This window comes from Artibeus jamaicensis, unplaced genomic scaffold (assembly GCF_021234435.1).
Source record: "Artibeus jamaicensis isolate MK-2021 breed Jamaican fruit bat unplaced genomic scaffold, CSHL_Jam_final scaffold_1689, whole genome shotgun sequence".
Classification (NCBI taxonomy): domain Eukaryota; kingdom Metazoa; phylum Chordata; class Mammalia; order Chiroptera; family Phyllostomidae; genus Artibeus; species Artibeus jamaicensis.
Window position 1 is genome coordinate 115,343 of NW_026522029.1, and position 27,286 is coordinate 142,628.

At 46.1% G+C, this 27,286-nt stretch overlaps 1 protein-coding gene across 1 annotated transcript; it reads left to right on the forward strand.

Moving 5' to 3' along the window:
- The first annotated feature begins 14,516 nt into the window (after positions 1-14,516).
- Positions 14,517-25,161, forward strand: LOC119035234 (neuroblastoma breakpoint family member 6-like protein). The gene is made up of 7 exons (XM_053655863.1): positions 14,517-14,664; positions 16,835-16,937; positions 18,487-18,722; positions 21,926-21,974; positions 22,781-22,944; positions 24,303-24,425; positions 25,058-25,161. Exons 1-7 carry the CDS (start codon positions 14,529-14,531, stop codon positions 25,159-25,161), a joined length of 915 nt encoding a protein of 304 aa, XP_053511838.1. The 5' UTR covers positions 14,517-14,528.
- The last annotated feature ends 2,125 nt before the right edge of the window (positions 25,162-27,286 follow it).

Here is a 27,286-nt window from a genome sequence, read left to right on the forward strand (position 1 = left end):
GAATTCAAAGAAATGAGGAGAGTCTTAGGAACCTCCAGGACATCTTTAAACGCTCCAACATCCGAATTGTAGGGGTACCAGAAGGGGGAAAGGCACAGCCACCAGTGGAAAACTTATTTGAACAAATAATCAAGGAGAATTTCCCCAATCTGGCAAAGGAAATAGACTTCCAGGAAATCCAGGAAGCTCAGAGAGTCCCAAAGAAGTTGGACCCAAGAAGGAACACACCAAGGCACATCATCATTACATTAGCCAAGATTAAAATGAAGGAGAGAATCCTAGAAGCAGCAAGAGCTAAGGGGACAGTCACCTACAAAGGAGTCCCCATCAGACTGTCAGCAGATTTCTCAAAAGAGACCTTACAGGCAAGAAGGGGCTGGAAAGAGGTATTCCAAGTCATGAAATCCAAAGACCTACAACCAAGATTGCTCTATCCAGCAAAACTTTCATTTAGAATGGAAGGACAGATAAGGTGCTTCTCAGATAAGATCAAATTCAAGGAGTTCATCATCACCAAGCCCTTATTATATGAAATGTTAAAGGGACTTATCTAAGAAAAAGAAGTTAAAGAAACAGGAACAGTGAAAGGACAACAAACTCACAGTTATTAACAACCACACCTAAAACAAAAGCAAACTAAAAGGACAGCTAGATCAGGAGTGGAAACATAGAAATGAAGATCTCAAGGAGGGTTAGCAACAGAGGAGTGGGAGGAGGAGAAGGGGGGGAGAAGGTATAGAAAATAAGTAGCATAGACAGTAGATAGAAAATAGATGGGGGGGCAAGAATAGCATGGGAAATATAGAATCTAAAGGACTTGAGACACATGGTCATAAACTAAAGGGGGGGTAATGGTGGGGATGGGGGTAGGGTGGAGGGGAATGAAGCGGGGAATAGAACAACTGTAACAGCATAATCAATAAAAAATATTTAAAAAAATAAATAAATAGAAAAAAAAGTTAAAGGGGAAAAAATGAGTCTTCTCTGTGATCTACCCCATTTCAGGAGAGTAGACCAGAAAGGCCACTCCTGTGGCCTTTAGCCATCGAGGGTAGGGCTGTGGGACTCCGTAGCCCCCATTACGTTCCTGGTGAGAACATGAAAACTATCACGTATGAAAAGATAGGAGGATAAAATCTGAATGTTTTAAGTGAAGTCAATTTCCCAGACCCAGGCAAACTCCATTCAAGAGAGTGACCGAACCTGCTTCTCAAAGTCATGAATACCACAGAGTTGTCTTGAGCCTGGAAAATAGCAATTGTTAGTTTCTTAAAATAATGAAGTAATGCATTTTAATGTGTAGAGAAGAGTACATTTTTTTTTTTATCTTTTGAAAACTAAGGCTGGATTGACGTTAATTAGCTAGTGTGTGAGTACAGAGAAAAGGTGGCCACTGGGAGCAAGAGCAGGTTCACCCTGAGCAAGTTAAGCCACATTCACGAATCAGCGGGTCCGAGGAGCTGCGCAGAGAGCTGAGACAAGTGCAAAAATTAGGCCCATGTGCCAGCGGCCATGGCATGACTTGGCTGTAAGAGAACTTCTGGATGCCAACTTCTTTTCGGAAAAACATAGTTTTGCTAGTTTTCAGAGTGTTTTGAAGGAGTATTTTATAAAAAAAGTACCTGAGAAGAAAAGACTACCTATTAATATAGTATTAAATATTGGAACGGTTGTCCTGTGGAACCGGAATTAGACTCTGTGGGGTTGGAGGGCAGAATGAACACCAACGGGTGACAATGACACAAAGACCTAGGCAGACTTCATGACGAGAGCGATTTCTGCCTGACTGACCCATGACGGAAGTCGCATGCCTCACTACGGAAAGAGCGCTCTATCCTTGGAGGTATTCAAGGCTGGAACAGATGTCCCCTCATGAAGAACGACAGAAGAAAACCCTGAAAGGAGAGCTTCCTGAACTAGGTCCCTTAGGCACAATCTGGTGTTGTGATTCTTTGGTCGATGTGTGGCTTGGTCTTTTAAATGTTTTCTTGCAGGGTTTGTACATGTCTTCAGTGGATGCTGCCTTTATCAGCTGGTAGTCACAAGAGTGTCCACACCACCTCAACGGTTCTCTGAAGTCCTGCCAATCACCCACAGCCATGCCAGGCATATGAGCCCCTGATGCCTGGGTACTGAGCTCAGCTCCTGGAATTTGGACACCATTCTTATCTCACTGAACCCAGATAAGTGCAGGTCACCCCGGGGGTTGATACATAGCCCGAGTGGGCCAGACAGCAATCCTGAGCCTTTCCTCCACTGTTGCCTGAGATCTCGATGTCATTGGGGGTGTGACAGGGCTCACCTGCCAGCTGAGAGTCCTGCAGTGTGGAGAACCCCAGTCCCCCCTCCCTGTATCGCCTTCCCAGCATGGACTCGTCAGAGCAGTCCAAGGAGATGAGATTCCTGAGGAGGCCCTGCTGTCTTCTCAATTCCAGCTTCCAGAACTCCAGCCGCAGGGGGAGCAGAAGCAGGTAGAGTAACAGTAGCTTCCATAGAACTGGAAGGAGAAGCGACAGGACTTGGATTTCCAGAAGGAACAGAACTTGTATATCCAGCATCTGCATAAACACTCCAGATGCAGTGGTCCCCTTTTCACGAGCCGGAAGTGCCTTGGGCAAGAGAAGTGGTGCCTACACAGATAGGCTTCAGCATATTTTATTATGGGATACCACCTCAGTCCTCATTGGATGGTCATGTGATGTGAAAGCTGTGTTTTATATCACTTTCCTAAAAGAATGACAAATGCTGACATCCTAAAAATCATCTGGCCCCCAAGACTCAAATAGGCATCACGGGCCACTACAGTATTAGTTACAGCTGCATGTCCCCGCTCTGCAGTAGGTTCCCGGTTGCCGCTTCTTTTTTTTGTTTGTTTTGTTTTTTGCTTTAGGCAAATATAGGTGCTCAGGTATTTAAGCCACTCTCAAACTCCTAATCCGTAACACCATAATAATAAAATCGACCTCACGTGGTTGTGGGAAGCACCGATATGGTTTACAGAATGCCCAGCAACATAGCAATCACTGAATAGTGGCCAGGTATTGAATATATTCTTTATATGTCAGATCTCTTCTATTTGGGGTGATTTATTATTCCATTTGATGTGCACCAGTTTCTGTCCTTCTCCAATCCCTCTGAACTCACTCTTTCTTGCTTTCTGAGGAGGACACTCTTACTCTCTCAGTATTTCTTATCGAACTAATCTCGCCTGCCTTCGAATACAGATACTCTCCTTGACAATCCAGTCTGCTTACACATTTAACTTCCATTTTTTTCAGTGTAGTAGTGTTTGCTTTCCCTCTATGCCATCTTTCTGCCCTCCTTGCCTTCCACAACAGAAGCCAGCCCTCTGTCCAGTCACCGTTGTGCGTGCTCACCTACCAATCAGCCTTGAGCGGGGAAATGAGGCCATACTTATCAGAAACACGATGGTTTTAACCAAGATGCTATTGACAAGGTGGCTTCTCTCATGAGATCAGTCCAGGGCGCAGAGGAAATCGCATCTGTGGCTCTTGGGTCCACTTAATTTCTTATTGCCACTTATAGCTCAAACTAAAGGCAAAAAAAAAAAAAAAGGTGGAGTGACATGAGCTTTCCCAGAACCGGAAGGAGAAACAGTGGTTCTACCGTTGCCCTTTCCTCTATTCCCCACACTGGCCAATAGCCGATACCTCTGTGTGGTCTTACATCTGTTTTGGGTTTGGCTCCTGTGATGGCCACGAGAATTTGCCCTGCAGACCTTCCTGACTGGTGTAGCTTAACTGACTGAGCGCCCCAGCTGCTGTGCTTTAAAACCTGTCTCTGAGGCCACAGCTCCCACGGGCTGCTCCCTGCCAGTAGCTGCACACAGTGGGGATGCTAAGACAGACCCTTTCCTGGGAGACACAGGACTCTTTGTCGGCTGAATTGGCTGAGTGACTCCACGAGGGCTTTGATGGCTTTAGACTCGATGGCAGGCAGTCTTGGACACTTCCACCCAGCCTTCTCTCCCTCTCTTCCTTACTTGGAGTCAGATTTGCTTCATAGCATGAAGACTCTCCCATCCGTCCTAAGTACCTTCCTAGTTCCTTTCACATAGGCGTTTCCCCTAATAAAGTCTGTGTATATTTACTCAGCATTTGCTTCTTGGAGAACCTGGAGTAACATTGTCGTCATCCTGCCAGCCCTTCCACGTCTTTGTGCTGTGTGCACCATGAACTCTGCTTTGTCCCAGATGCAACTGTCCTGATGCTTCCCCTCTCTCCTGACCCCGCCCCCAGCCACAGGGGAGTCTGTGCACTGCCATCATCAGGAACACATTAAGGCCATGGCCATGCATAAACGTGCTGTGTTAATCACCCTGCATTAGCTTACAGTCACCTGCAACACACCCGTGAGCATACGACATTCAGAGAGCAGAACAAAGCCACTAAACTGAAACAAAGGCATTTCAAGGAAGGGCCTCAGTCTTCGAGGAGTCTCACACTGGGGCAGACATAGGAATTCAGAAAACAAGGAAGTACCATGATAGGTCTAGTGGTAGGAAGTGTCAAGGGTACGGTGAGGACACAAAGGCAGAGGTAGTCATGTCTTCTTGGGAAAGATGGGTGATATTTCAGAAGAAAGGGCTGCGCCCAAAAAGCTGCAGGGTTCTCTAGGTGAGCGCCACAGCTGACCCAGCACAGATGAAGCACGAGGTACAATTTGTTGAAAGTTAAGCTCTCCAACACATGCAGTAGAATGTCTCTGTGATGTTCACAGTGTCCTTTCGCTGTACCTCCCCTTTAGTGAAGCCAGGAGGCCTCTGTTCCCTTTACTGGAAAACCGTAGATAGATACATGGAAAGACGGACAGGCCAGCAAGTAGGTAAAGAAAGGGACATTGACAGGTTGAGAAAGAATGGAATATAATTTGTTACCACTTCCATAGAAAGCAAATTTTCAAGATTTACTTAAACAAAAAGCATCTAAATACTACAGTGTAGCAAGCACACGCCCAGTTCTCTACATCATAGAAATCCCACAGTTGTGCGTGCGATAGTGATGACGCAGCATATTTGTCACTGTAACGCCCGTAAGCCAGCTTAATTTCAAAAGGGTTAAAGGAATAGCCCACAACTATGGGAGAAATGCCTTTGTCAAAAATAATGCAGAGGCTTCTCCTGCTGGCCCGGAGCCTGTGGCGGCCTGCCAGGAACAGGACTCCGACAACAGATAGTCCGGGAGGCTGTGGTTACAAGGCCGTTCCTGCTGGCTGTAAGCAGCGTCTTCAGGCCCAGAGGCTCACCGCCTTTCTCAAAACTGAAGATGTTTATGCTCGAGATGAAACTGAATTCTAGGCAAAAGACCCGCTTATGTATGCAAAGCAAGAACAGCACAGTGACCTCTGGTGGCAAACTGAATAAAACCAGTCAGCTGGGGAAAGGAAGCTCATGCTCTTGGAGATGCACTTGGTTTGCACTGAATTCCAAAGCAACCTTCCTGCTGAGGCCCTTGGGCACAGAATCGTGTAAGGCTGTACCCCTCAAGGACTGAAACTTACTGAAAAGGAAATAAGGAGAATGGAACTGTTCTCTTGGTTAAAAAATAATGCACAGGATAATTACGATAATTGCACTAATCACATTATTGATGGAGCAATTACTAATTGTTCGCTTCATATTACAGTTGAAAAATTGAGGCACAAAAAGTTTACATATTTGTCCAAGTCTATGAAAGACAGAACAAAGATTTTTATTCCACCAGGACATGGATTGCTAAGTCTCTTTCGGGAGTTCCTGAGCTATCTACACATGTATAGACCCAATACATTCCCAGAAGATGTTTTGTGAGATCGGGGTTGGGAAGGTGGGCACCAAACAGGACTTGGAAAGAGCTTTTATAATCTCATGGGGTCAGCTGTCTTGGGAAAACAATAGCACTCCTAATAAATTGTTGATAGATTACAATAAGTTGAAGAATTCTTTCTGGAAACTGTGACAAATTGATTATTTTTAGATGGAACCAAATAATCTTGATCCATTTTTGCAGAGATCTGATTGTCTTTATTAGCTATGTTTGGTATTCGATTTAACAATGATTGTTAATGAATTTTTTATAGACACTATCAAGACAGAAATATTTGAATCGGCTTACATGTAAGCTTCTTCTTCAGGATAAATTTGGTATGGAATCTGGACATGATAAAGATTCCCTCCTTGACCGGACTCTACTCGGTCGCCCCTGAAGTTTTCAGCTAGACCTCAACTTTCGGACGTCCTCATTTGTCTCTGCATCATCCCATTTCAGCAAGAGTCTTGCTGAGTCAGTTTGCTAGAGTCCCTGCCACCCCCTCATATCTGACCACCCTTGATATCTAATCAGGTTCTTCATCCTCCCCCGACCCCTCAGGTGATGCCTGGCCACCCTGGCCTGCCTTTAGCAAGGCTCCCATTAGGTTGGTTTGACCAGAATCCCCCGTAACCTCGATGTTTCTTCTTAGTAATTCTTCATCCACTGATCCCCACTGTCCCCCGGCCTGAGCCTTGGCCATAAATCCCCACTTTTCGCTGTTGAATTCAGAGTTGAGTCCAAGGTCTCTCCCTCGTTGCCAGACCCTACTGCGGTGGCCCGTGCACCCATGGCCATGGCTCTGCCCCGTGAACAGTGTATTCCTCACTGGGCTCCGACTAATGTCACTGAGTGATTCTTTTCTTTAACAACACTCACAAACAAATTGTGGGTAAAACTTTTAAAAAAATTGTGATGAAAAAAACATAAAATTTACCATTTTAAAGTATTCAGTGGATAAGGCTTTTAAATAAAAATATTCACTATAAAATGAAAAATGAGTATATACCCATAAAAATCTGGGTACCCAGTTATAAGGAAAATACAAAATTAAATAAAGTATTTGTAGCTTATATAAGAAATTTATTATACCTAGGATATCTAGGATAAGGCTGATGTCTAGGATATCTAGATAAGATTTTATTAATTAATTAAAATTGAGGATATGGTTTTCAACCTCCCTCTTCCCCTACCCTTAATTGAGAAGACTCAAAGGGTTATGTCCAAACACGCTGCCGTTTAAGGGTCAGAGATGTGAGTGAGTTGATTTGTTAGGGAAGCACTCTGTCTCCGAGGATCCTATGAATAGGTGGAGGTCCCAGGGCTGACAAATCTCGCAGTGTTTTATGGCTCACCTAGTAGAGTCGGTCCTTAAAGGCAGCAGTTCAGACTAGTCTTCACTGTCAAGAAATCCAGTGACGCAGCCAATCGTCTAAGCATGATTTGCACCGAAAGATGATGTCTCCCAAACTGCAAACAGAGACTTCGACACCTCTTAAAAAGTATTTTCTCTTGTCTGCACAAATCTACTAATCACAGTAAATTCCAAAGATTCAAGAGTGTAAGAGAAACAATCTTCAATTATTTCCGTGTAAAAATTATTGTCCCAAATATAGTATGATTCTTCTCTTTCTTTTAGCAGGCCTTTGAAACTGGCTAACATTCCTAGAACTAACCATTGGAAAAGTACAGACTAGGTGGGGATATAAATATGCTTTTCCATAGGGTCCTTTTGGTATCTTCTTAGAGTCTGAGTGTAACTATGTGTGTATATCTTGTAATTTGATATCTGGTAATACTTCCTATGAAACATATGTCTCTCATGGAATAAAAAACATGGTTTCCTGTGAAGTGGGCATAGTATAGCACTATCCAATAGAAACCAGTTCTCTTACTTCCTCAGAAAAGAAAGGAGAGGAAATTATCCAATACTCATTATGAGGAGATATTCTGCAACTTCAGAACTACATTGCTTATTGAAAGGCTACACCATGCTAGAATCTCAGAGCATGAAGAAAAGACTCAAAGGACTTCTAGAGAGAGAAAGGAACTCTGGGTAAAGCATTAAATCTCAGAATGTCATTAAAGCTCTTAAAACAACATTAAACAAGAAAAAAGATTAGGGAAGTCCACTTTCTTTTCCTTGGAAGACTGCTATGAAGCTAGAATTTTATACAAAAATCAAACTGCCAAACATGTGTGAAGGCGTATTAGGGATATTAACTTCCAGTAAAACGAGAGCAAAAATCAAGGAACAGAAAAGCACAAAACCTAAAAACAGGACGTCCAACACAGAAGAGGAGGGAAGAGAAGGTCCACATGACAGGTAGGAAGTTCGCTAGAAAACGATCAGAGGAAATGTGAGCAGAAGCACCAAGAACTCAGTGTGGGAAGTGTTCTGGAAAAATTAAATCGAACTGAGTATATGTGATATTTATAACAGGAAAATTCCAAGAATTGAGGATGTTGAACAAATCTGGGCTGCTGACCAGTTTTCCTAAAGCCCAGCTTCCTCTGAAAAAACTACAGAAGCAAGAGAAAAACCTGGCTCCCAGGATCTGCTGCGCATGGACCACACTGGTCAAAGCAGTAACTGACCAACGACAGTCCTCTCTCGCGTGGCCGGTGGGGCTGGGCTGACCCTGACAGGGGACGGGAGGAGATCTGCAGGGCCCAGCCTCCAGGAGCAGCGTTCACCTGAGGCAGTGGGAGCTGTGTCTGTGGTGGCTCTGAAACACGGATTCATACTGGAAGAACCGAGATGCTCTGCCAGTGCTCAGAAATGAGGAAGCAGGGACCAAAACAAGTGACAACTCTAAGATGCCTGATCTTTTTGGCTTCTAAATTTATTCAAATCAGTTCATCAGCAGCTGCGATGAAGGCCGCTGAAGATTCTTCTAAGAAAAAGCTTCCTGGAAGAAATGTTATGCAACTTGGTCTTAGAGGAATTTTAGTGGTCAGGTCTCAAAGTGGCCGCTGAAGCCTGCACACCTTTGTGCAGGGACAGCTTTGGATCCCAGACCTGAGCTGGGCCTTGGTGGCCTTGAGAAGGAGCTGGACCCCAGTGGCCATTCTCTCCATTTAGTTCTTTCCAGGTGAAGCTCCAAAAGCAGAAGGGCTCTTGGCGTGGTTGGGAGCTGGGGCGTCACCGAGTCCCGGTATGGTGGTCGCAGAACCTGAATTACTGGGAGTGTTCTGAGCTAGTCAAGCAAATTTGATTTCAGAACATTGGTGGTTCACTGGCAGTATCTGTGGGTTCATGTGGAGGACCCAGGCTTGATTTCTGGCCAGTGTATGTGTTTGCCATTCACTCTACTACAGTTCATTTGCTGCCTCAGAAGAGTACCTGTGGGAATCTTTAGTGTGCATGCAAAAATTCTGCTGGACTGATTATTGTACGGGCAAGTCTGGTCTATGCAGATATTTAGCAACCAGGAGGCTGCTATCAAGTGAAGGAATTTTCAGAAACCTGGTAGTGACTATGGAGTAAAAGATATTCAACAGTTTGTCCTGTGATACTGTGGGGCCAGGTTGTGATTCTGGAGGGATAGTGCTCGGTCTGAGGTGCAACGATCACTCCTCCAGGTTGTGTCTTCCAAATGGGAAGTAAGTTCTGGTATGTGCCTTGAAAGTGGGACATTTAGAAATCCTATCCTTTGCACATTCACCTATACCTCTGACTGATCTAGACAAAATCATCAAGTCACTGTTTAACTCCGATTTGCATGCTGGGCCTCGGGTGGGTACCTAGTAGCTTCTCACTACACAGCAGGCATGAAGTAACTGAAACCCCAGGAAGGAGAATGGCTCTGGGGTTTGCCAGAAACCCCCAAAGTGATAAAGATGTTAGGAACCATGGCCTTAGGGAACCAGGGAAGTGCAAGGCTTGTAGGTAATAATCCATATATATATGGAAAGCTGTAAAGAGGGTGATTGGGCCTCCAAGGTGGGTGAAGGTCAGGGTCTGGATGAATCATGAGCCTGTGGCTTCCAATAACACCAGCTGCTTGGGCTCAGCCCTGCTCAGCAGTGGCATTTGGTCCAGAGAGCCACAGCAGTGGGGGGGGGGGGGGGGGGGACGGCTAAACAAGGTTGTGTCACCCAATCCAGACAGACACAGTAATGTGCAAGGACAAAGCAGAAGAGAAGGATGAGTCTGTCTGAATCTGCATAGTACATATGCCAAATGGATGTCGGCTTATGTTTGTAGGTGACACTAACTATGAAGCTGTAGGACTGAAGACTTTGTTTCTTTGCTCTGGCTCCCTCCATCTTTAAAGCCAGCACTGAATTCCTGATGTGCTTTGAGTCTCTCTGACTGCCTGGTTCTCTGACCTCCCAATCCAGGTTGAAAGGGCTCATGTGATTAGGTCAGTCTACCTGGATGATCTCCCCATTATAAGGTTGAATTAATTACATCTACAAAATCCCTTCTGCTGTGTAATGTAACATGATTAGGCAGATGATCCCAGACAAAATAGACTGGAGACTTTAAAACAAAATGTGTCAAAGACAAAGAGGAATGTTTTATAATGATAAAAGGGTTAGTCCATCAGGAAGATATAATAATTATAAACACATATGCATCTAAGAGAGTCCCAAAGCACGGGAAGCAAAAACTGACAGATTTAAAGGGAGAAATAGAAAACTCAACAATAATAGCTGGAGACATCAATACCACACTTTCAATAATGGATAGAATACCAGGCTGAAGATCAACAAGGAAATAGAAGACTTAAATAACATAACCTGATAGACATGTATAAAACACTCCACCCAATAAGAGCAGAACACAATTTCTCTCAAGTGCATTAAGAACATTCTAAAGGACAGACCACACACTGAGCCATTAATAAAAGCTTTAGTTCATTTAAAGGACTGAAATTATGTAAAATTTTGAGACATCTCACAAATCAATACTATCACACAGTCTGACCATAGGTTGACAACTGTGGGTAGTTTGTCTGGTCCTCCTTCACTTTGTCATCAATGCTCAGTGGTGCATATGGAGGTGGCCATGGTCACGCATGTGTAGGCCCTTAGCCTGGAAATCTTAGGCAGCTGAAGGGAAGACATAGATATTCCAGGAAAGTTTGACTAGTTCTAGCCTCACAAAAACAGGGAGGAAGTGAGACACAGGAAGTAAGGAGATGTCAGGAGATCACTTTCTCTCCTATCTGTGCCTCTCTTTAAACCTCAGTGTCTATGCCACCAAGTCCCACTGCACAGAAATGTAATGGGTCACCACCAACCACAACAGACCCATGACCCTGATTTTTGCCATGCTCTGACTGAGAATACAACCACCAATCAATAGCTTTGGGTCAACACAAACTATCAATCAATGCTCTATAAAAACTGCTCTGGACATAAAGAATAGCACTAGTTTACAAGTCATTCCAAGTGAGGTGGTCATGACATGTATTCAAAGAAATATTCAAAACCTATTTCAATGGCGTTGACAAATTCAAAATATACCCTATGGAATTAGAATGAATTTTATAAGTGATAAGCACAAAATATGTATATAAAGATTAAAACATGGACTTCTAGCCAAGATGGAGGCATAGGTAGATATACTGTCTGTGCCTCCTCACACAATCAAAAGAAGGACAACAACAAATTTAAAAACAAAAAAAACAACCAGAACTGCCAGGAAATCAAACTGTATGGAATTCCAACAACCAAGGAGTTAAAGAAGAAACACTCACCCAGACCAGTAAGAGGGGCAGAGATGGGCAGCTGGGTGGAGAGGACTCACGGGCAAGGCAGCAGCTTGTGAACCGTGCAAGGTAGCAGCTGGTGGAATAGGCGGCCCCACATTTGCTTGCAGAAAACCTGCAAGGAACAACTGGGGAGTGAGACAGATCACACAGCCCAGGGTTCCAGTGCAAGGAAATAAAGCCTCAAAACCTTTGACTGAAAAAAACCTGTGGGGGTTGAGGCTGCAGCAGGAGAAACTCCCAGACTCATAGGAGAGTTCATTGGAGAGACCCACAGGGTCCTAGAATGTATAAAAGCCCACCCATCAGGGAATCAGCACCAAAAGGGCTCAATTTGCTTGTGGGTAGCAAGGGAAGTGACCGAAAGCTGGCAGAGAGCCCAGGAAGTGGCATTGTTCCCTTTTGGACTACCCCCCATCCCAGCCACAAATAGTGCCACAACATAGGGACATGAGTTGTCCTGCCCTGGAGAATACCTAAGCTTTGCTCCTTAGAACCTTAAGAGGTAAATGAGACAAAAAAATTTGGCACAAATTGAAAAGCAGATCAAAGCTTCGAAAATGAACTAAACAATGAAGAGATAGCCAACTTCTCAGATACAGAGTTCAAAACACTGGTAATCAGGATGCTCACAGAAATAGTTGAGTATGGTCGCAAAATAGAGGAAAAAGTGAAAGCTATGCAAAGTGAAATAAAGAAAAATGTATGGGGAACCAACTGTGAAGGGAAGGAAATCAGGACTCAAATCAACAATTTGGAACAAAAGGATGAAATAAACATTTGACTAGAACAGAATGAAGAAACAAAAATTCAAAAAAATGAGGAGAGGCTTAGGAACCTCTGGGACAACTTTAAATGTTCTAACATCCAAATCATAGGGGTGCCAGAAGGAGAAGAACAAGAGCAAAAATTGAAAACTTATTTGAAAACATAATGCAGGAGAACTTCCCCAATCTGGCAAAGGAAATAGACTTCCAGGAAGTCCAGGAATCTCAGAGAATCCCAAACAATTTGGACCCAAGGAAGCACACACCTAGGCACATCATAATTATATTACCCAAGATTAAAGATAAGGAGAGAACCTTAAAAGCAGCAAAAGAAAAGGAGACAGTTACTTACAAAGGAGTTCCCATAAGACTGTCAGCTGATTTCTCAAAGAAATCTTGCAGGCAAGAAGGTGTTGGAAAGAAGTATTCAAAATCACAAAAGGCAAAAACCTACATCCAAGATTACTCTATCCAGCAAAGCTATCACTTAGAATGGAAGGGCAGATACAGTTCTTTGCAGATAAGGTCAAGTTAAAGGAGTTCATCGTCACCAAGCCTTTATTATATGAAATGTTAAAGGGACTTATCTAAGGAAAAGAAGAAGATAAAAAAATATAAACAGTAAAATGACAACAAACTCACGACTACCAAAAACCGACCCTAAAAAAACAAAAACAAACTAAGAAAACGACTAGAACAGGAATAGAACCACAGAAATGGAGATCACATGGAGGGTTATCAACAGGGAAGGGAGGAGGGAGAGAGGGGGAAAAGGCACAGGGAATAAGAGGCATAGATGGTAGGTAGAAAATAGACAGGGGGAGGGTAAGAACAGTATAGGAATGAGAGAAGCCAGAAAGCTTATATGTGTAACCCATGGACATGAACTAAGCGGCAGGGGTGTGCAGGGCAGAGGGGAATAAAGGGGAGGATAACGGGACAACTGTAATAGCGTAATCAATAAAATACATTTAGAAAAATAAAATGTTCTATGAAAACAAACATGTGGTTTGAAACTAAAAAAAAAAAAAAAAAGATTAAAACACAGAGCAACCCCCACACAGAGGAGGGTGGGGCTTTTTGGTGTGGACGTCAAACCTGACTTCCAGTTTGTCGGATAGTCAGCATGACTCCCCAGTGAAGGAAAAGCAGCCACCACGACACTGGGCTGCAGCAAGAAGTAAACGACATAGTTGGGACAGGAATCCTTTTTATAAACTAATTATTTATACACTGACTATTATACTCAGACTTTTAAAAATAATATTAAAATGGGCCCTGGCTAGTGTAACTCAGTGAATTGAGCACGGGCCTGCGAACCAAAGGATCGTGGTTTGATTCCCAGTCAGGGCACATGCCTGCGTTGCAGGCTGGTTCCCAGCAGGGGACGCAAGAGAGGCAACCATACACTGATATTTCTCTCCCTCTCTCCTTCCCTTCCCCTCTAAAGATAAATAAATAAAATCTTAAAAACTAATAATATTAAAATGGTGTGGAAAAAACTAGAGAACCAAGACTACCTGACAATTTTTAAAACAATGAAAGAATTGGGGCCATATGGATTCCTTGATGTTTTCTATGTGGTTGTAAGAATGAACAATAAAAAACGTGCTTAAACCTTAGAAGGAGATGGGTCTCAGCACAGGGTACACAGATGCTGAGGGCGGCTGCTGGGGGGGGCGGTGCCCATCCGTGCAGACCCTCAGAAGAGACCAGGTGGCTTTGTGTATCAGCGTGGCCTAGGCAACGGGAAGACAGGGGCTCCTAAGATTCTATGACACTGTCCATCTTCCAGTTCTGTTACCATGACTCCAGACATTACCTGGCGTGAAGGGTCCTCTCTCTGGCTCTCTTATCGGAGCCTGAGCTACAGGCAGTGCCTTCGGCTCTGAGCTTTGGCACACTGTGCCTTATTTTTGTGGTTAAAAATTCTCTGAGTTTTCGAATACTGATAAAGATGAGCTCAAACCTGAGTTGAGAATTACATCTGCATTCTTTAGACTTGCTCAAATCCATTTTTTCACTTACAGAGACTTCGTTGAGGTATCCTGTGCAGACTAAAGAGCCCACCCAATTTACCAGGCACTGTAAGTGTCACCATAATCCATTTGCTGGTTTTTAATTTATTATCTGTTTGGTACCCCCCCCCCCCAGATTCTGGCTCTATTTCTTCTGCTACAAACTTCAGCACGGCAGTATCTCTCCCCACTTCCTCTGGTCCAAGGACAGAAATGAGCATCCTGAAAACCGGCCAGCACTTGAGCTCCCAGCTGGAAGCAAGCAAACAGAACTTCGGAGACATCACAGTGAAATTCCTCACATGCCAAGCTACTGCTCACTCCCCGGCCAAGCAGCTCCAGAAATACAGTAAGGCTCTGCAGTCACAGTCACCAAAGCGATAAATGATGGTCCCTCTTCCCTCTAAGAACCTAAACACTCGCCACACTTTCTTCTTCTTCCTTCATCAAAATAAATTTCATCCTGACTATATTCCTAGAAAGATAGAAGTGGGTATTTCACCTTCAATTTTCAGAGCATGGAAATGCTGAGGCGGAAAGGAGTCAAGTTTGCAGTGAAAGTTTAGGGACGAATAAAGGCAAACATCTGGACTGAGGCACTAAACTAAGAGTCAGACATTTACTGAGCACGCATTTGCAAAGCACTGTGCTAACTGCACCAGGGGAGAGAGAGGGCAGAGTACACCTGTATGTTGCGACCCTCCAAGGCTGGGCAGGTCCATGGTATTTACATAAATGAAATAATATTCACGGAGCCATTGGAATGTCTGGCATGACTTTATTCACGGGTGGGTGAGCCATGCATGCTGCAAGCTGTGTGTCTGTCTGCATGTCTCATGTCATGGCCCTTGCTCCCCAGCGTGGCACCAGTCCCCTTCCATGTGTCTCCCATCATCGCCCCCAGCAGGGAGTCCCTACGTGTTTAAGTACTAGAGGAAAACAAAGCCAGAAAACTGCCGGAACATTACATGACATAACATTTCTGTGCATGTGAGCCCACTTCATGTTGTGGGAACAGTTTATCAGACTCAGTCTCAAGGCTAGGAGAACACTGGTTATTAGGCCCCTCCCAGGGGCTGGGAACACTGCGGCCCTTAGTTACTCAGACACCTGGGCAAGGAAACCAGACTGCCTCCACTTACCCTACAACCTACCTGCCTTAAGGGACCTTAAAGCTGTTTGTTCCCAACTGAACCACAGACACTTGGAGAGAAGAACATCAGCAGCAGACACAGGGGGAAGTCCTGATGCCAAGGGCAAGATTCTTTTCCCCCATAAGTTCAAAGAAGCCATTCCTCACACCCTGGTGAACTGAGAGCAATGCCGGGAAGATCAGAGACTCCAACACCTTTCCTCTCTCTCCCTGAGCATGAACTTTGCCCACAGCAAGTGAGTCCAGGATCTGGGCTTTGAGACACCTGTCCAAAATGAGAATGAGGCCCCGTGGAGGAGACCTCGGGTCCCAGTAGCGGGCCGGGTCAGTGGGGGACATGGGGGCAAAGGCACGGGAGGGACAGGGATCTCAGAGGAGGGTTCTTACTAACGTTAAGTTGACTTTGCTCTCAAATTTCTACACGTTTTTCAATAAATCAGTAGTGGGGGGGATATAACATTTGCTGTCCAACCTACTGACTTGGACAAGAGCGCCTACTTATTAAAAGTGGAAAGATGAACTTTGGGGTATTGAAGTATAACTTTTTACGTTATTCATTATAATCATAATACAATTGTAGGACACATGTTTGGAAGCTACAGGGGGAAAAATGTCACCCAAGATCTCAGAGTGAAGGTAATGCGGTTCAGGACAGTGAGGAAGAGTGTGTTCCCTGAGGCCAGACTTCCTGGGTTGAAATCCAGGTTGTCTGATGTCTTGGTGCCTCAGTGCTCCCATCTGCAAGGGCAATAAGAACAGCACTGGTGACGATTACATGCCGGTAATTCTTGCCAATCTGCTAGAACAATGCTGTGGCAAACGCCATGCTGTAGTGCTCCTTTTAGCCCAACTCAGCACTGGTTAGCATTTGAACACACACCCCTCAGAGTTTTTCCCTTCATATACCCGTATATTTTTATGCAGTTGTATCCTGAGAAACGTGTCTTTGAAATATTGGGGGCGGGGCTACTGAAACGCTCACTGTTGGAAAATCATCAGTTTTGCAGTCACTCGGGTCTTTGAAATTCCTACTTCTCACCCCACGTTACTGTTTTGCTTAAGAGGCTGCCAGGGATAAAGTGACCCAAGACTTGGAGTCAGCCCTCGGGGGATGTAGTTTCCAACTTTGCCTCTTTCCAGTTGAATCGTTTCAAGCAAGTTATTTTACCTGCCTCCGGGCTTCTCCCCTCATCTCTAAAATGAGAGCCAATGAAGTACCATGTGGTTGAAAGATTAAAGGATAAGATGCGGAAATCCCAGCGTAGAGCCAGGCAACGGCGTTAGTCGCGTCCCTGGGATGGACCCTGCCTCCTCCCTGCCGGGCAGTGAGCACAGCAGCAGGTGGCAGGCGTCTCTGTTTTCTCAGAGTGTGAAGAGTGTGAGGACCTCACTGAATCCGTGCTGAAGGAGGACACGCCATTGGAGGAGGGGGATCTGGCAGAGAAGATGGGAACAGCTGCATGGCTTGGGTAAGGAGGTACCTGAGTGCCACAGTGCATGAATTACTGTTTGAAGTGGGGCGGCCTGGGCTGGTAAAATAAAGAGCAAGTCTGTGCAAGGAGAAGGGCAGAAGTGCACACGGCAGGCACAGCAGCACACAGACAACTGGTGCGGCTGTGGGACCGGGGTTCTGGTTAGTGAGGTCTGGGGGTTCACCCTTACATCATATAGGAATAAAATGGAAACATGCTTGGGTCGCAGTGCTGGCAATGTGGCTGCTGGCTGTGTGACCTTGGGCAAGTTTACTTAACTTTCTGCATCTGTTGCCTCAGCTACCTCCTCTGTAAAATGAAAACACCACCGGCACTATCTCAGAGGGTTAGGGAGATTAAATGCATGATGAGATGTGGTCAAAACCATCTCTGACACATAAAGAAGCTCTTGACAAATATTTGCTCTAATTGTTATACTTGCTCCTATTTTTTAATGGATGTGGTGGTTGTCATTAATGGGCCAGCATTTTCTAGTATAAGAGATATTGTCCAAGCTTTCCAAAGTCCCCTTGTGTGATAAAAACGTTTCTTCCCCAATTTTGATTTTTTTCCTAAATATTATACTGTGTGGAGTACTAAGTGGTAGGGCTGCTGGGTAGATGGATAACGGAGCAACTGTCATCTGGAAAGTGCATTAATTTGCTGAGGACCAGGATGGACCATCCTGAGAGGGTTTTAAATACAGGGTGGACTGTGTGGCACTCAACATGTCTTTTAACCTCCAGTTGAAATGAACCCAGAGAATCTCAAATGTGTGACACTCACTAAAGCAGAGATATTTGAAGGAGTCGTGTGTCTGGAGCCCCCCTTTGTCCCTAGGTCTGGCACTTTATAGGAACAGTACAGCATACAGTTCTGTATTCTTGTGAAAGGCAATCAGTAGACCACCCAGTGCACAGTAGGGAAGAGATTCAGGGATCAGAAGGGTAGGGGTCTAATCCAGCTGTAGGGTTACATGCTTCTGAGTATTAGTGGATGCCTACCTGTGTGTGAACTCTCTGTGTGGGGACCGTAGGCTGGGTAATAAATGGCACTGTCTCCAGCCTCACGGAGCTCACGTCCTACACTGGGATGCATGAGAACTATTTGTACGATGACAAGAAAACAATGAAATCCCAAATTTTACTTACTCTTCAACACCTCCTTACTGATGTGCTATCCTTCCTGACCCTTCCGATTGGTTTGCCTTTCTGTCCTTTCAATTAACACCGGATGCACCTGCCCAGCATTCTGTGTCTGGCTCCCCAATCCCCTCTCTTTCCGAATAATGTTTGATGAACATCACGTGGAAATGCATGTGGCCGAAGTGAGGAAGAGAAGAGGCACCTTTTTAAAGCCAAGTTAATAAACAGCAAGGAGACAAACCCACTGGTGTTTCCTAACTCCCTCTGCCACAGATCCGATGTGTGAGAATTCAACTCAGGGGATCCCTGGGGGCACCGTAAGAGGTGTCTCTGCTGCAACTCCCATGGCCTATGAATCCGCTACGTTCACTTTGCCATTCTACTTTCCTTTCCCACCTCAGGAGATACGAGTACCTAATTCAGGCTCAGGCCAGAGAACTGGCTCACTTAAAGTGGCAGATACAGGAAGGGAAAGGTGTCTGCTACCTTTTCACCCGGCACGCGAAGACCACAGCCAAGTCTTTTGAGAGCCTCCTTGGGACCACTGACCTAGCCTACCACCAGGCACAAAGATTCTGTGAGCAGCTGGCCCAAGGAAGCCAGCTGGCCGAGAGCCTCGCCAGCAAACTTGGCCTCGGTAAGTTGGTTTCCAGGCTCTAAAGACCCTGACCTCCTCCCCAGAACCCTTCCTCATATAAGACGCCATGCCTCCAAGACTCTAAGAGCGTCTTTTTAACCGGATGTTTTGTGCTGGTTTCAGCCTATGGATAGTGAAGCTATCATCTGGAAATACCTGGGGACAATCACGTGGGCCCAAGGAAAGCCCCCACAGACATTTTTCCTCCAGGAGCCAATGCCCAGGCTGCACCAGCCCTTGCGGTTCTGACCATTGTATAACCGCAGGGTACGCCTCGGCAACCATCCTCAGGAGCACTGGAGAAAAGTGGAAGGAAACAAAGCAAACTCAAGGTCTATTGTTCACAGGTCCTGGAGGGTACCCAGCACCTTACAGGCCACAGAGCAAGGTCACGGGTAGAGCTAGAGCCGGGGTCTTTGGGTCCCACTTTCATGGGGGTTGAGGTGGGTTGTCTAGGGTTTCCCAGGTTCACTCTATATACTGGTGAATTTAAAACATAAGAGTGGTAATTAAAGTGCAGGAAGGAAAAGACAAGCGCTCAAAGGTCAGTTATCCAAGTCAACCAGAGATCTCTAACACAGAGGAGACACCCGGGTGGGCGCGGAGCCTCCTGATCCAGTTGTGTGGCTGGCAGTGTGCCAAGGGGAGGCAGTGCCTTTGAAGGGGCTGCCTCTGCAACCAAAGCTTAATCTCAGGCATTCGGATTACACTTTTTAAAAAATGTATGACTGTTCTAATATGTTAGATACAACTTTGTTTATTAAGTTGGTTTGGTTGACGTTGGTTCATGGAAGTATATAACTTTCAAGTATACGATTCTATACTACATCATCTGTATATTGCATTGTGTGTTACATCTCCTTCCGCCACCATGTATTTGACTCCCTTTTTCCTTTATTCTACCCCCACCCCCTTTCCCTCTGGCAACCAACCATTTTTTTAAAAAAGCCTAACACAAACTATTGTTCTGGGGTATATCCCCAAGTAGTGAGGTTATGAAAAAGTAAGGAAATGTGACAGTCAGGACAGAGATGTGCTCTGGAGGAAGCCCAGGAGCTTGGGATGAGCGGGGAGGTGGGGGCGGGGGTAGCTGGGAGGACGCACGCAGGCCTCCTCTGGGGCGGTGATGCTCTGGCCCTTGACCCGGGTGCCGGTCACACAGGTGCTCACTTTACAAACACTTGTTAAACTATGCACCGTTTTGCTATCCTATATTTCACAATTATTCAATTTTTTGATGAAGAGAAAAGCCGATTGTCAGGTGCTTACCTACACCTGGTTTTCCACCTCACATTCTGGGGACTCTGACCTGTCAGGACTGGCTCAGTTGGTTGAGTAGGTGGAGGAAGACACATGGCTGGAGGTCACAGCGTCACAGCCTCCTCCTTCATCACAGCAGGAGGCAGCAGCCAGCCAGTCATTTGTGGTTTTTAAGGATTATTGATCTGTAATATAATGACCCACTGTAATGTCAGTTCTGAGTTTTGAAAAACGTATACAGTGGTGTCAGTACCACAGAACAGGTCCATGTCCCCGGAAGTCCCCTTGTGTTCGTAGTCCCCCACTTTCCCTGCCCCCAGCCCCTCGCAGTCACTGGATCTGTCTTCCGCTGGTCCAGATTCTCCATCTGCAGAGTGTGTCCGTGGTTTATCCCGTTTATCACTGAGCACTATTCCGTCAGAGCCACGTACCACCTCTGGTTTACCCATTCTCCCCCCGAGAGACATCTGGATGGTCTCCAGGGCGGGGCAGTCCGGATGAATAGCTATAAGGATTCACAAACAGGTTTTGTGTGGAAGTGTTTATTTCACTTGGGTACATCTGAGAGCAGGGTCACATGGTAAGTGTATACTTAACTCATAAGCAACTGCCAAACTGTTTTCTAACATGGTTACACCATTTCCGGTTTATTTGAAGAAGTTCCTTTTTATTCCTTATTTGCTGAGAGTTTTATTTTGCATAGGTGTTGAATTTTGTCAAATGATTTGTATTCATCTGTTGAGATGATTGTGTTAATATTTGAAGTACTTTTAGATGGTATTCTGGACATTTTGAATATTATGTTGTAGGCCCCTGGCCCTGTTAAAATCCTCTGGAAATTATGTGTTAGCTGTCAGTCAACCCCTTGAGGCTCAAGAGGCAGCCAGTTGATTTCTGTCCACCCTCTGTGGGCTGAGTGACAATGTCAGGTCAGTATTCATGCCTTTGAGGTGTCGTTCAGGACAATCCAGCAAGTTTGTCCCTCTGGTCTCGTCTCAACTAGGCGGTTCATGTGGTGATTCAGTTCTCGAATCCTCGGCCTTGAGTCCTTGGGTCTGCTTCACACACATTCGGTTTGTGGATGAGGCCGGGACTGTTGTTAGCTCACGGACAGCTTTCCAGCCTCTCCCAGTCTGGCCCGGTGCCCAAGGGTCCCTTTTCTAACTAAGCTCCTCCCTTCAGAAAGACGGGCCTTTCTCTGAGATTTGTCCTCTCACGCTCCGCTGCAGTTCCGCATGACTAGGGCTACTTTAAGAGCAAGAAGGCAAGAGAGTTGAGATAAAAAAAAGGGGGACACTCTTTGCACTTTTCAGACAACAGGTCCCTCTTTTCCTGGCTCCTTTGACCAGAGAGCTGGATTCTCTCCTGTGGTTCAAGTCCCTGCTCAGCTGGACAACACACTTCTGTGGCCGTGCTGGTCTCTGAGTGGGGTCAGGAGAGAAGAGGAAAAAAACAAACGAAAAAGGGGTGAAGGTTCTCTTGCCATTCACTCTCCAGGATGCAGAGGTCCTCTTGTCCTGTCATTTGGTTAGAAAGAGGTGGTTTCTTCTGAAGTTTCTGCGGCTCAGACACGGCAGCGGGTTCTGTGTGACAGTGGTGGGGACACACAACCTGGTCTAGCACCTGCCCCGCGGTGCAGAGGGTCACAGCCAGAGCCCTGCAGAGGGCAGCTGGGCGAGCACCCTGTGGGCGGCCGGGGAACAAAAGACATTTAAAACCCTTTGCCTTGACTCAGTTGCAGACGTCAAGGTGATGATTTGCCACACCCAGGAAGCCGCCAACCTACTTCGCTGAAGACACACACCGGGCCCTCCTAGAATAAGGCTCCCAGACGATTCTGACAAACAGGTTCAATACTATGTCTCTGATCACACAGGCCTTCACATTTGTGGTGTGTGAGGTGGGGTCTGCTCAGTTTCTGACTCTCTATTTGTGGTTCATAGAAAATCAGAAGGACAAGGATGAAGATGGACAGAAGGCCGTGGCACCCAGGTAACTCTGAATGATGAAAGGGCTGATGATGGGGTGGCGAAATTGAGAGAAGATTCTAGAAACAAGAGACCAAAAGGCCAAGGTCCTAGGTCCAGAAAAAATAGACAAACAGAAACTGCCGATTGTCCATTTTGTGAATTTATCATACAATGATTAAATAAAGTTGTCTGTTCTTTTTGCAGTTTTTGTATTGATTAGCATTTCCTAATAATTCCTCAAGTTTAGTTAGCTAAAAGCAGTCTGACCTAAAAGCAAACCAGCCAGTGATCCCTGGTTTCTGTACTCCGAAAACCTGTGTGTTTCAAAACCAACGTGAGATGCCTCTCTGAGGTTACGTTGGCCGATGTTTCATAGCCAGAAAGTTCTTCTGAAAGATAAAATTCAACCCATATCAAGTATTTGGAGAGAAAGGTCTAAATGCTGGGAGAGCCCTAGGAAATGATATTCTCAGGGTCCAGTGTTAAACGGACCACTTCCTATATTAAATTTGTCTGCAGCATGTTAGAGCCAATGTATGGTCTCTGTGTGTCCTGGTGTCCTATGTGTGTTTCAGGGGAGTGGCCAAGTCTCTGCCTCATTCAATGTCATGAGGTAGGGACACTGAGCACCTGCTGCTCTCTCTTCCCCGGTTCTAGGCACACTAACCACAGTCAAAACTGGACTGTCGGGCTTTCTCTCTGATTGGATGGTCCCTTTGGTTTCTGGTACCTCTTTTATGAGTCTCAGACCAGGACCAGCTGTGAAGCTTTGATTCCAGGCTGCCTCAGTTTAATCTCCTCACTTGCCTACCCTCTGCCCCCAACCAGGCGCAGCAGGGAGCTGCAGAAGGAAGAAGTGAATGAGGTCCTGGAGGACTCGCTAGATGAGCGGTATTTGACTCATTCCAGCAGCCACGACTCGCCCCAGCCTCCCAGCAGCGATGCCTTCCTGTGTGATGGGCAGAAAGCCAGCTCGGCTGTGGCTGTAGCCAGTGAGTACCTCCATTATAAAGAGAATAAAACTCCAACAACTAGAAGACTGGAGAATTAAGCTCCAGTAGCTTCTGTGTGCTTACACCACCTCTGTCTAGGCTGAGTGAGACCACCTCTGCAGGTGGGCCCTGAAGATTAACTTTGAAAACGGTGATGAGGTTGAACAGAGCTCTGAGGCCAAGTGTCAAGTTCAGGTCCCTGGAGGTCAGGTAGTTTGCACTGTTCCTGGTCCACACGTCACCTCAGTCATGCTGGCCCTCGCTGGCACATGCAGGCTGACGGACTCCAGGCAGGAGAGGAGAGAGCGAAGGGGTGGTGGCAAACTCCCTGCCAACGCTTCGGCCGTGCACAGGATCTAATAGGCCTCCTTCTTTAGGATGAAGCATCTTAGCTTTCCTGAAATGTCCTTACTAATTACAGACCCTGAGCAGTGTCCCTTGAGCTTTTTTTAGCTAAGGATATTGGCAGCCTTGCCCACATTTTTGGAGGTGTAATTCTCATCGTTCCTGAGCTCACGTTCCAGTCCCCATCTCCCTCAGGTGGCTCAGCTCCCATAAGATTCCATCCTACTACCAGAACATCAGGTAGGGCGCCCGAAGCGAGCATTCCCACCCTTGGTGCAGCACCACAGGTTTTCTTTTGTTTTTGTTTTTGTTTTTGAACGTTTGTGAGCTTAATCACTGCTGTAATCTAATCTAAACCTATAAGCAGCATATCTAGTGGAGGAAAATCTGAATATAGCAGCAATGCCATTAGCGTGCCCCTTTCTCCCTTCCCTCCCCCAGCGAAGCCCCTCCGAGAGTGTAAGAACCCCTTGGGGTCGCAGCCTCACTGGTGTGTGTACACCTCAAAACCTCCACCTTTGTCTCCTGTCCTTATGTGACTGTTTGACTTTCCTTTGGGGATGAAAGGTTGGATTGTTAAAGAATTCTACATCTTATGTGCTCTTCTGGGTGACAGAGGGAGAGACTGTCTCAACTCACTCACTGCTATCTCCGTTTTTACAGTGTTATAAGCCACGGTAGGTAGGGTCTGTCTTTCTGCTGGCAGTGGGTATAAATATGTGCCATTACTATTCAGACAGACCCTTACAAAGGCACCCTCATTCCTGTTTCCCATTTTACCCTAAGACACAGAGGGCGGTCTTTGTCACCTGCTAAAGATGATCAGGCACAGTGCAGGTGGGTGAGGTAATTAGTAGAGAGGAAGACCTTTCCTATGCAAATGGAAAGTCATATGGAAGAGGCAGAAGAATGGCAAAAGGCAGAGGTCTTGCCGAGAGGCCCCTGGCCACCCCATTACTGACAAGGATTCTCCATCTTCTGCCTCATTCCATGTCCTGGTGGGGTGGCTGCAGAAGGTGAGATCCAGAACCTGCACCAGCACCTGGAGGAAATCCTTTTCATCAACGGCTGCCTCGGAGACAAGCTGGAGCATCATCTCAGCATTGCAGACAAAGGAGGCAGCACAGGAGGCCCAGGTCTGCAGGCTTCGCTCCGAGGGCATGTCACCTGTGCAGGCATCACGGGTTTCAGGCCCTTTGCTGTACCTCACTGATGCCTTTACAAGTGGCCCTGCTAGGGAGACAGGGCAGGTACTTCTCTTCCTACTTCATTGTTGAGGAAATAGGCTCAGAGATTGGCCCGAGGATGACCTATTCCTCCATCACAGACGTCTGGCCTCCAAACCACTCACTGCTGCGCATTCCCTGCTGCTCCTCTCCTTGTGTGACTGTCATTCGGTAGGACGCAGGTCACGGGCTCCTCATTCAGCAGAGTGAGGGTCTCCGTTGCTGCCACCCTCATCCCCCAGCCTCACGTCCCCAGAGGCAGGGCAGTTCTCTCCACATGCTCCTCTTAGACTGAACTCACACAAAGGCCAGCGTTCTACCGTCTGGTGCTGGGCCACTCGGTGCAAGAACACATATGGATGCTCTGCATTTCTTAAAGGCCACATGAGAATTAAGCTTCATCCCCATTTCACTGAAGTCCCAACCTTTAGGTTTCCTTGGTTTTCTTCTGCACTGAGACAGAAGGGAAGGAGAATGGCAGAAATCATTCTCTTAAGCAAATGTGCGTAACTGGCCTAAACAAGCTGTATTTCCTGGAACAGGATGCACTCCTAACCTCTACAGGGAGATCTTAGAGTCCGTTGTCCAGCTGCACAATGAAAATAGAGACATTGGGAAGGAAATCGGAGCCTCCCGGCTCACCTGAACCGTGTCCCAGAAGTAAGTGGTCAAAACCCAGAAAATGTGATCACTCTCAGCAATCTCTTCTCGTGCCCCTCACGGTTTAGAATGGAAGGTGGTGGGAGGCCAGCGCCATCCTAACCCTCCTGATCCATAATCCTCACTGTGTTTCTCAGTCTAAGGAGGGCTGCCTCCTGGGTGCCCCCCTACAGCTGCCCAGACTGCAAGTCCCAGGAATGAGTAATTCTGGGAAATTTACTGTTTAGGCACAGACTGAACCCCACTATTGCAAGCCTGAAGAGAGAAGAAAAACCGCCCAAAGTGAGAAGATTTTAGGAAATAATTATTCTAAAATTTGCCAAGATTAGATAGACTCACGGATAGGATGCTGAAAGAACAAGCAAACAGAATTTGGATTCTGGGTCGGTAGCCTTTGAGGAAGGTCCAGTAAGCTTAAAAAGAAGCAAAGGCCCCAGTTTTCAAACTGAGGAAAATAAAGTACTAAAACACTGAAATAAGTGTAACTGATGTTGACTCTTGGCAAAATACAAATTTGTTGTGCTCAAACCTTAATATTCCAGTCACCTGTGCTTTCCAGCTCTTACTAATGCAGAAAAAAAAGCAAACCAAAGCAAAATGCCCTCAGATTGGCAAAAATATTTACAAACCTACAAAATATCTTCAGTCCATCCCCTATTTGATTGGCTACTGACTGGAGGTTCCGGTGACCTCTTCCTCAGACTTCAGATGCCAGGTGCAAGTTCAGGTTGTTTCCTGTACTTCTGACTGACTGGTTGTGTAAATCAGAGTTTCCCAAGACCCCTCACCTTAGGTTCAATGAACAGAACTCAGAGAAGCATTTTAGTCGCTAGATTATGGGTTCATTACAAAAGAATGTATAGCTCAGGACCAGCCGCATGGGAGAGACGCGGAGGACAAGGTAGGAGGAGAGGGCGCAGAGCTTCCCTGCCCTTCCAGCACCTTGATGTGTTCACCTTGGAAGCTCTCTGCACGCCATCCTTTGGGTTTTTATGGAGGTGCCATCACACAGGCAATTGATTAACTCACTGGCCATTGTGAGTTGAACTCAATCTGCAGCGCCTCTCCCTCCCTGCCCCACCCCAGGGGGCAGGGGCGGGGCCGGGGGTGGGCCCGGAGGTTCCAATGGCTGCCGTGCAATCATCCCCCACCCCGCATCTTTAGGTGCATTTCACAAATCCCAGCATTCCAATAGCCAAACACATCTTTCTGGCTCTCACCACTTAGAAAATTCCTAAGGTTTTAGGAGCTCTGTGCCGGAAACAGCATGAAGACCAAATATATATTTCTTGTTATACATCACAATATCACAGATGCTTGCTGTGAAGACCCTGCTGTTTTTCACATTCTATGGTTTTTACCTGGGTGCTGCCCTCCTATTTAAAAGAAACAAGTTACAGATTTAGGAGCAAGATTTCCATGCAAAATATCCCCTTTTACACAGAGCAGACCGTTTTGGAGTGTGTGCGTGTGAAGCTAGGCACATTCTCCTGGGAGGTGCAAAAGGCCTCCACTTTCCTGCAGAAGAGAAGACGGGAGAGCGAACTGATGCTGAGGAGGAAGTGGAAGGGCGCAGGCTAAGCCACCTGCAGCAGCTTAGGGCGGGGCCATCAGCCTTATGAGGTGGTGGAGGCCTGTGTTCCACACAACAGGGCAGGTGGTGGGGTTAAGGGGTCTCTCCCTCTAATTGGCTGGTGTAAGTGTCCCTTTCCAGACTGTAGCTGACCACCCAGCTGACCCACTTAACTGCGTTCGGGCTGCACGTGGCCTCTTTCCTCACTGAGCTCTTCCTCCAGCCTCAGGTAGGTCTCCGCCGAACCTGAGAGAGGATTCTCATTTAGTTTTTGTTTGTTTGTTTCAGATAACAACTAATGCTGGGACTTTGAAAAGTTCTTGTCTGATTTCAGTAAAGTTTCTTAGTCACAGCACTTCCCCCAGCTGGTGAAAAAGAGCCTAACAAAACGAGCGGAAGTTCAAATCTGGAATAAAGATGGCTTCACCTCTGACGACTGGATTTCACGGCTACTCTAGATTTTTCCTCCACACAGAGAGCTTGATTGCAGACATTACAGCCCCTCTTCGCGCAGATGGAACTGCCTAAGAGACACTGA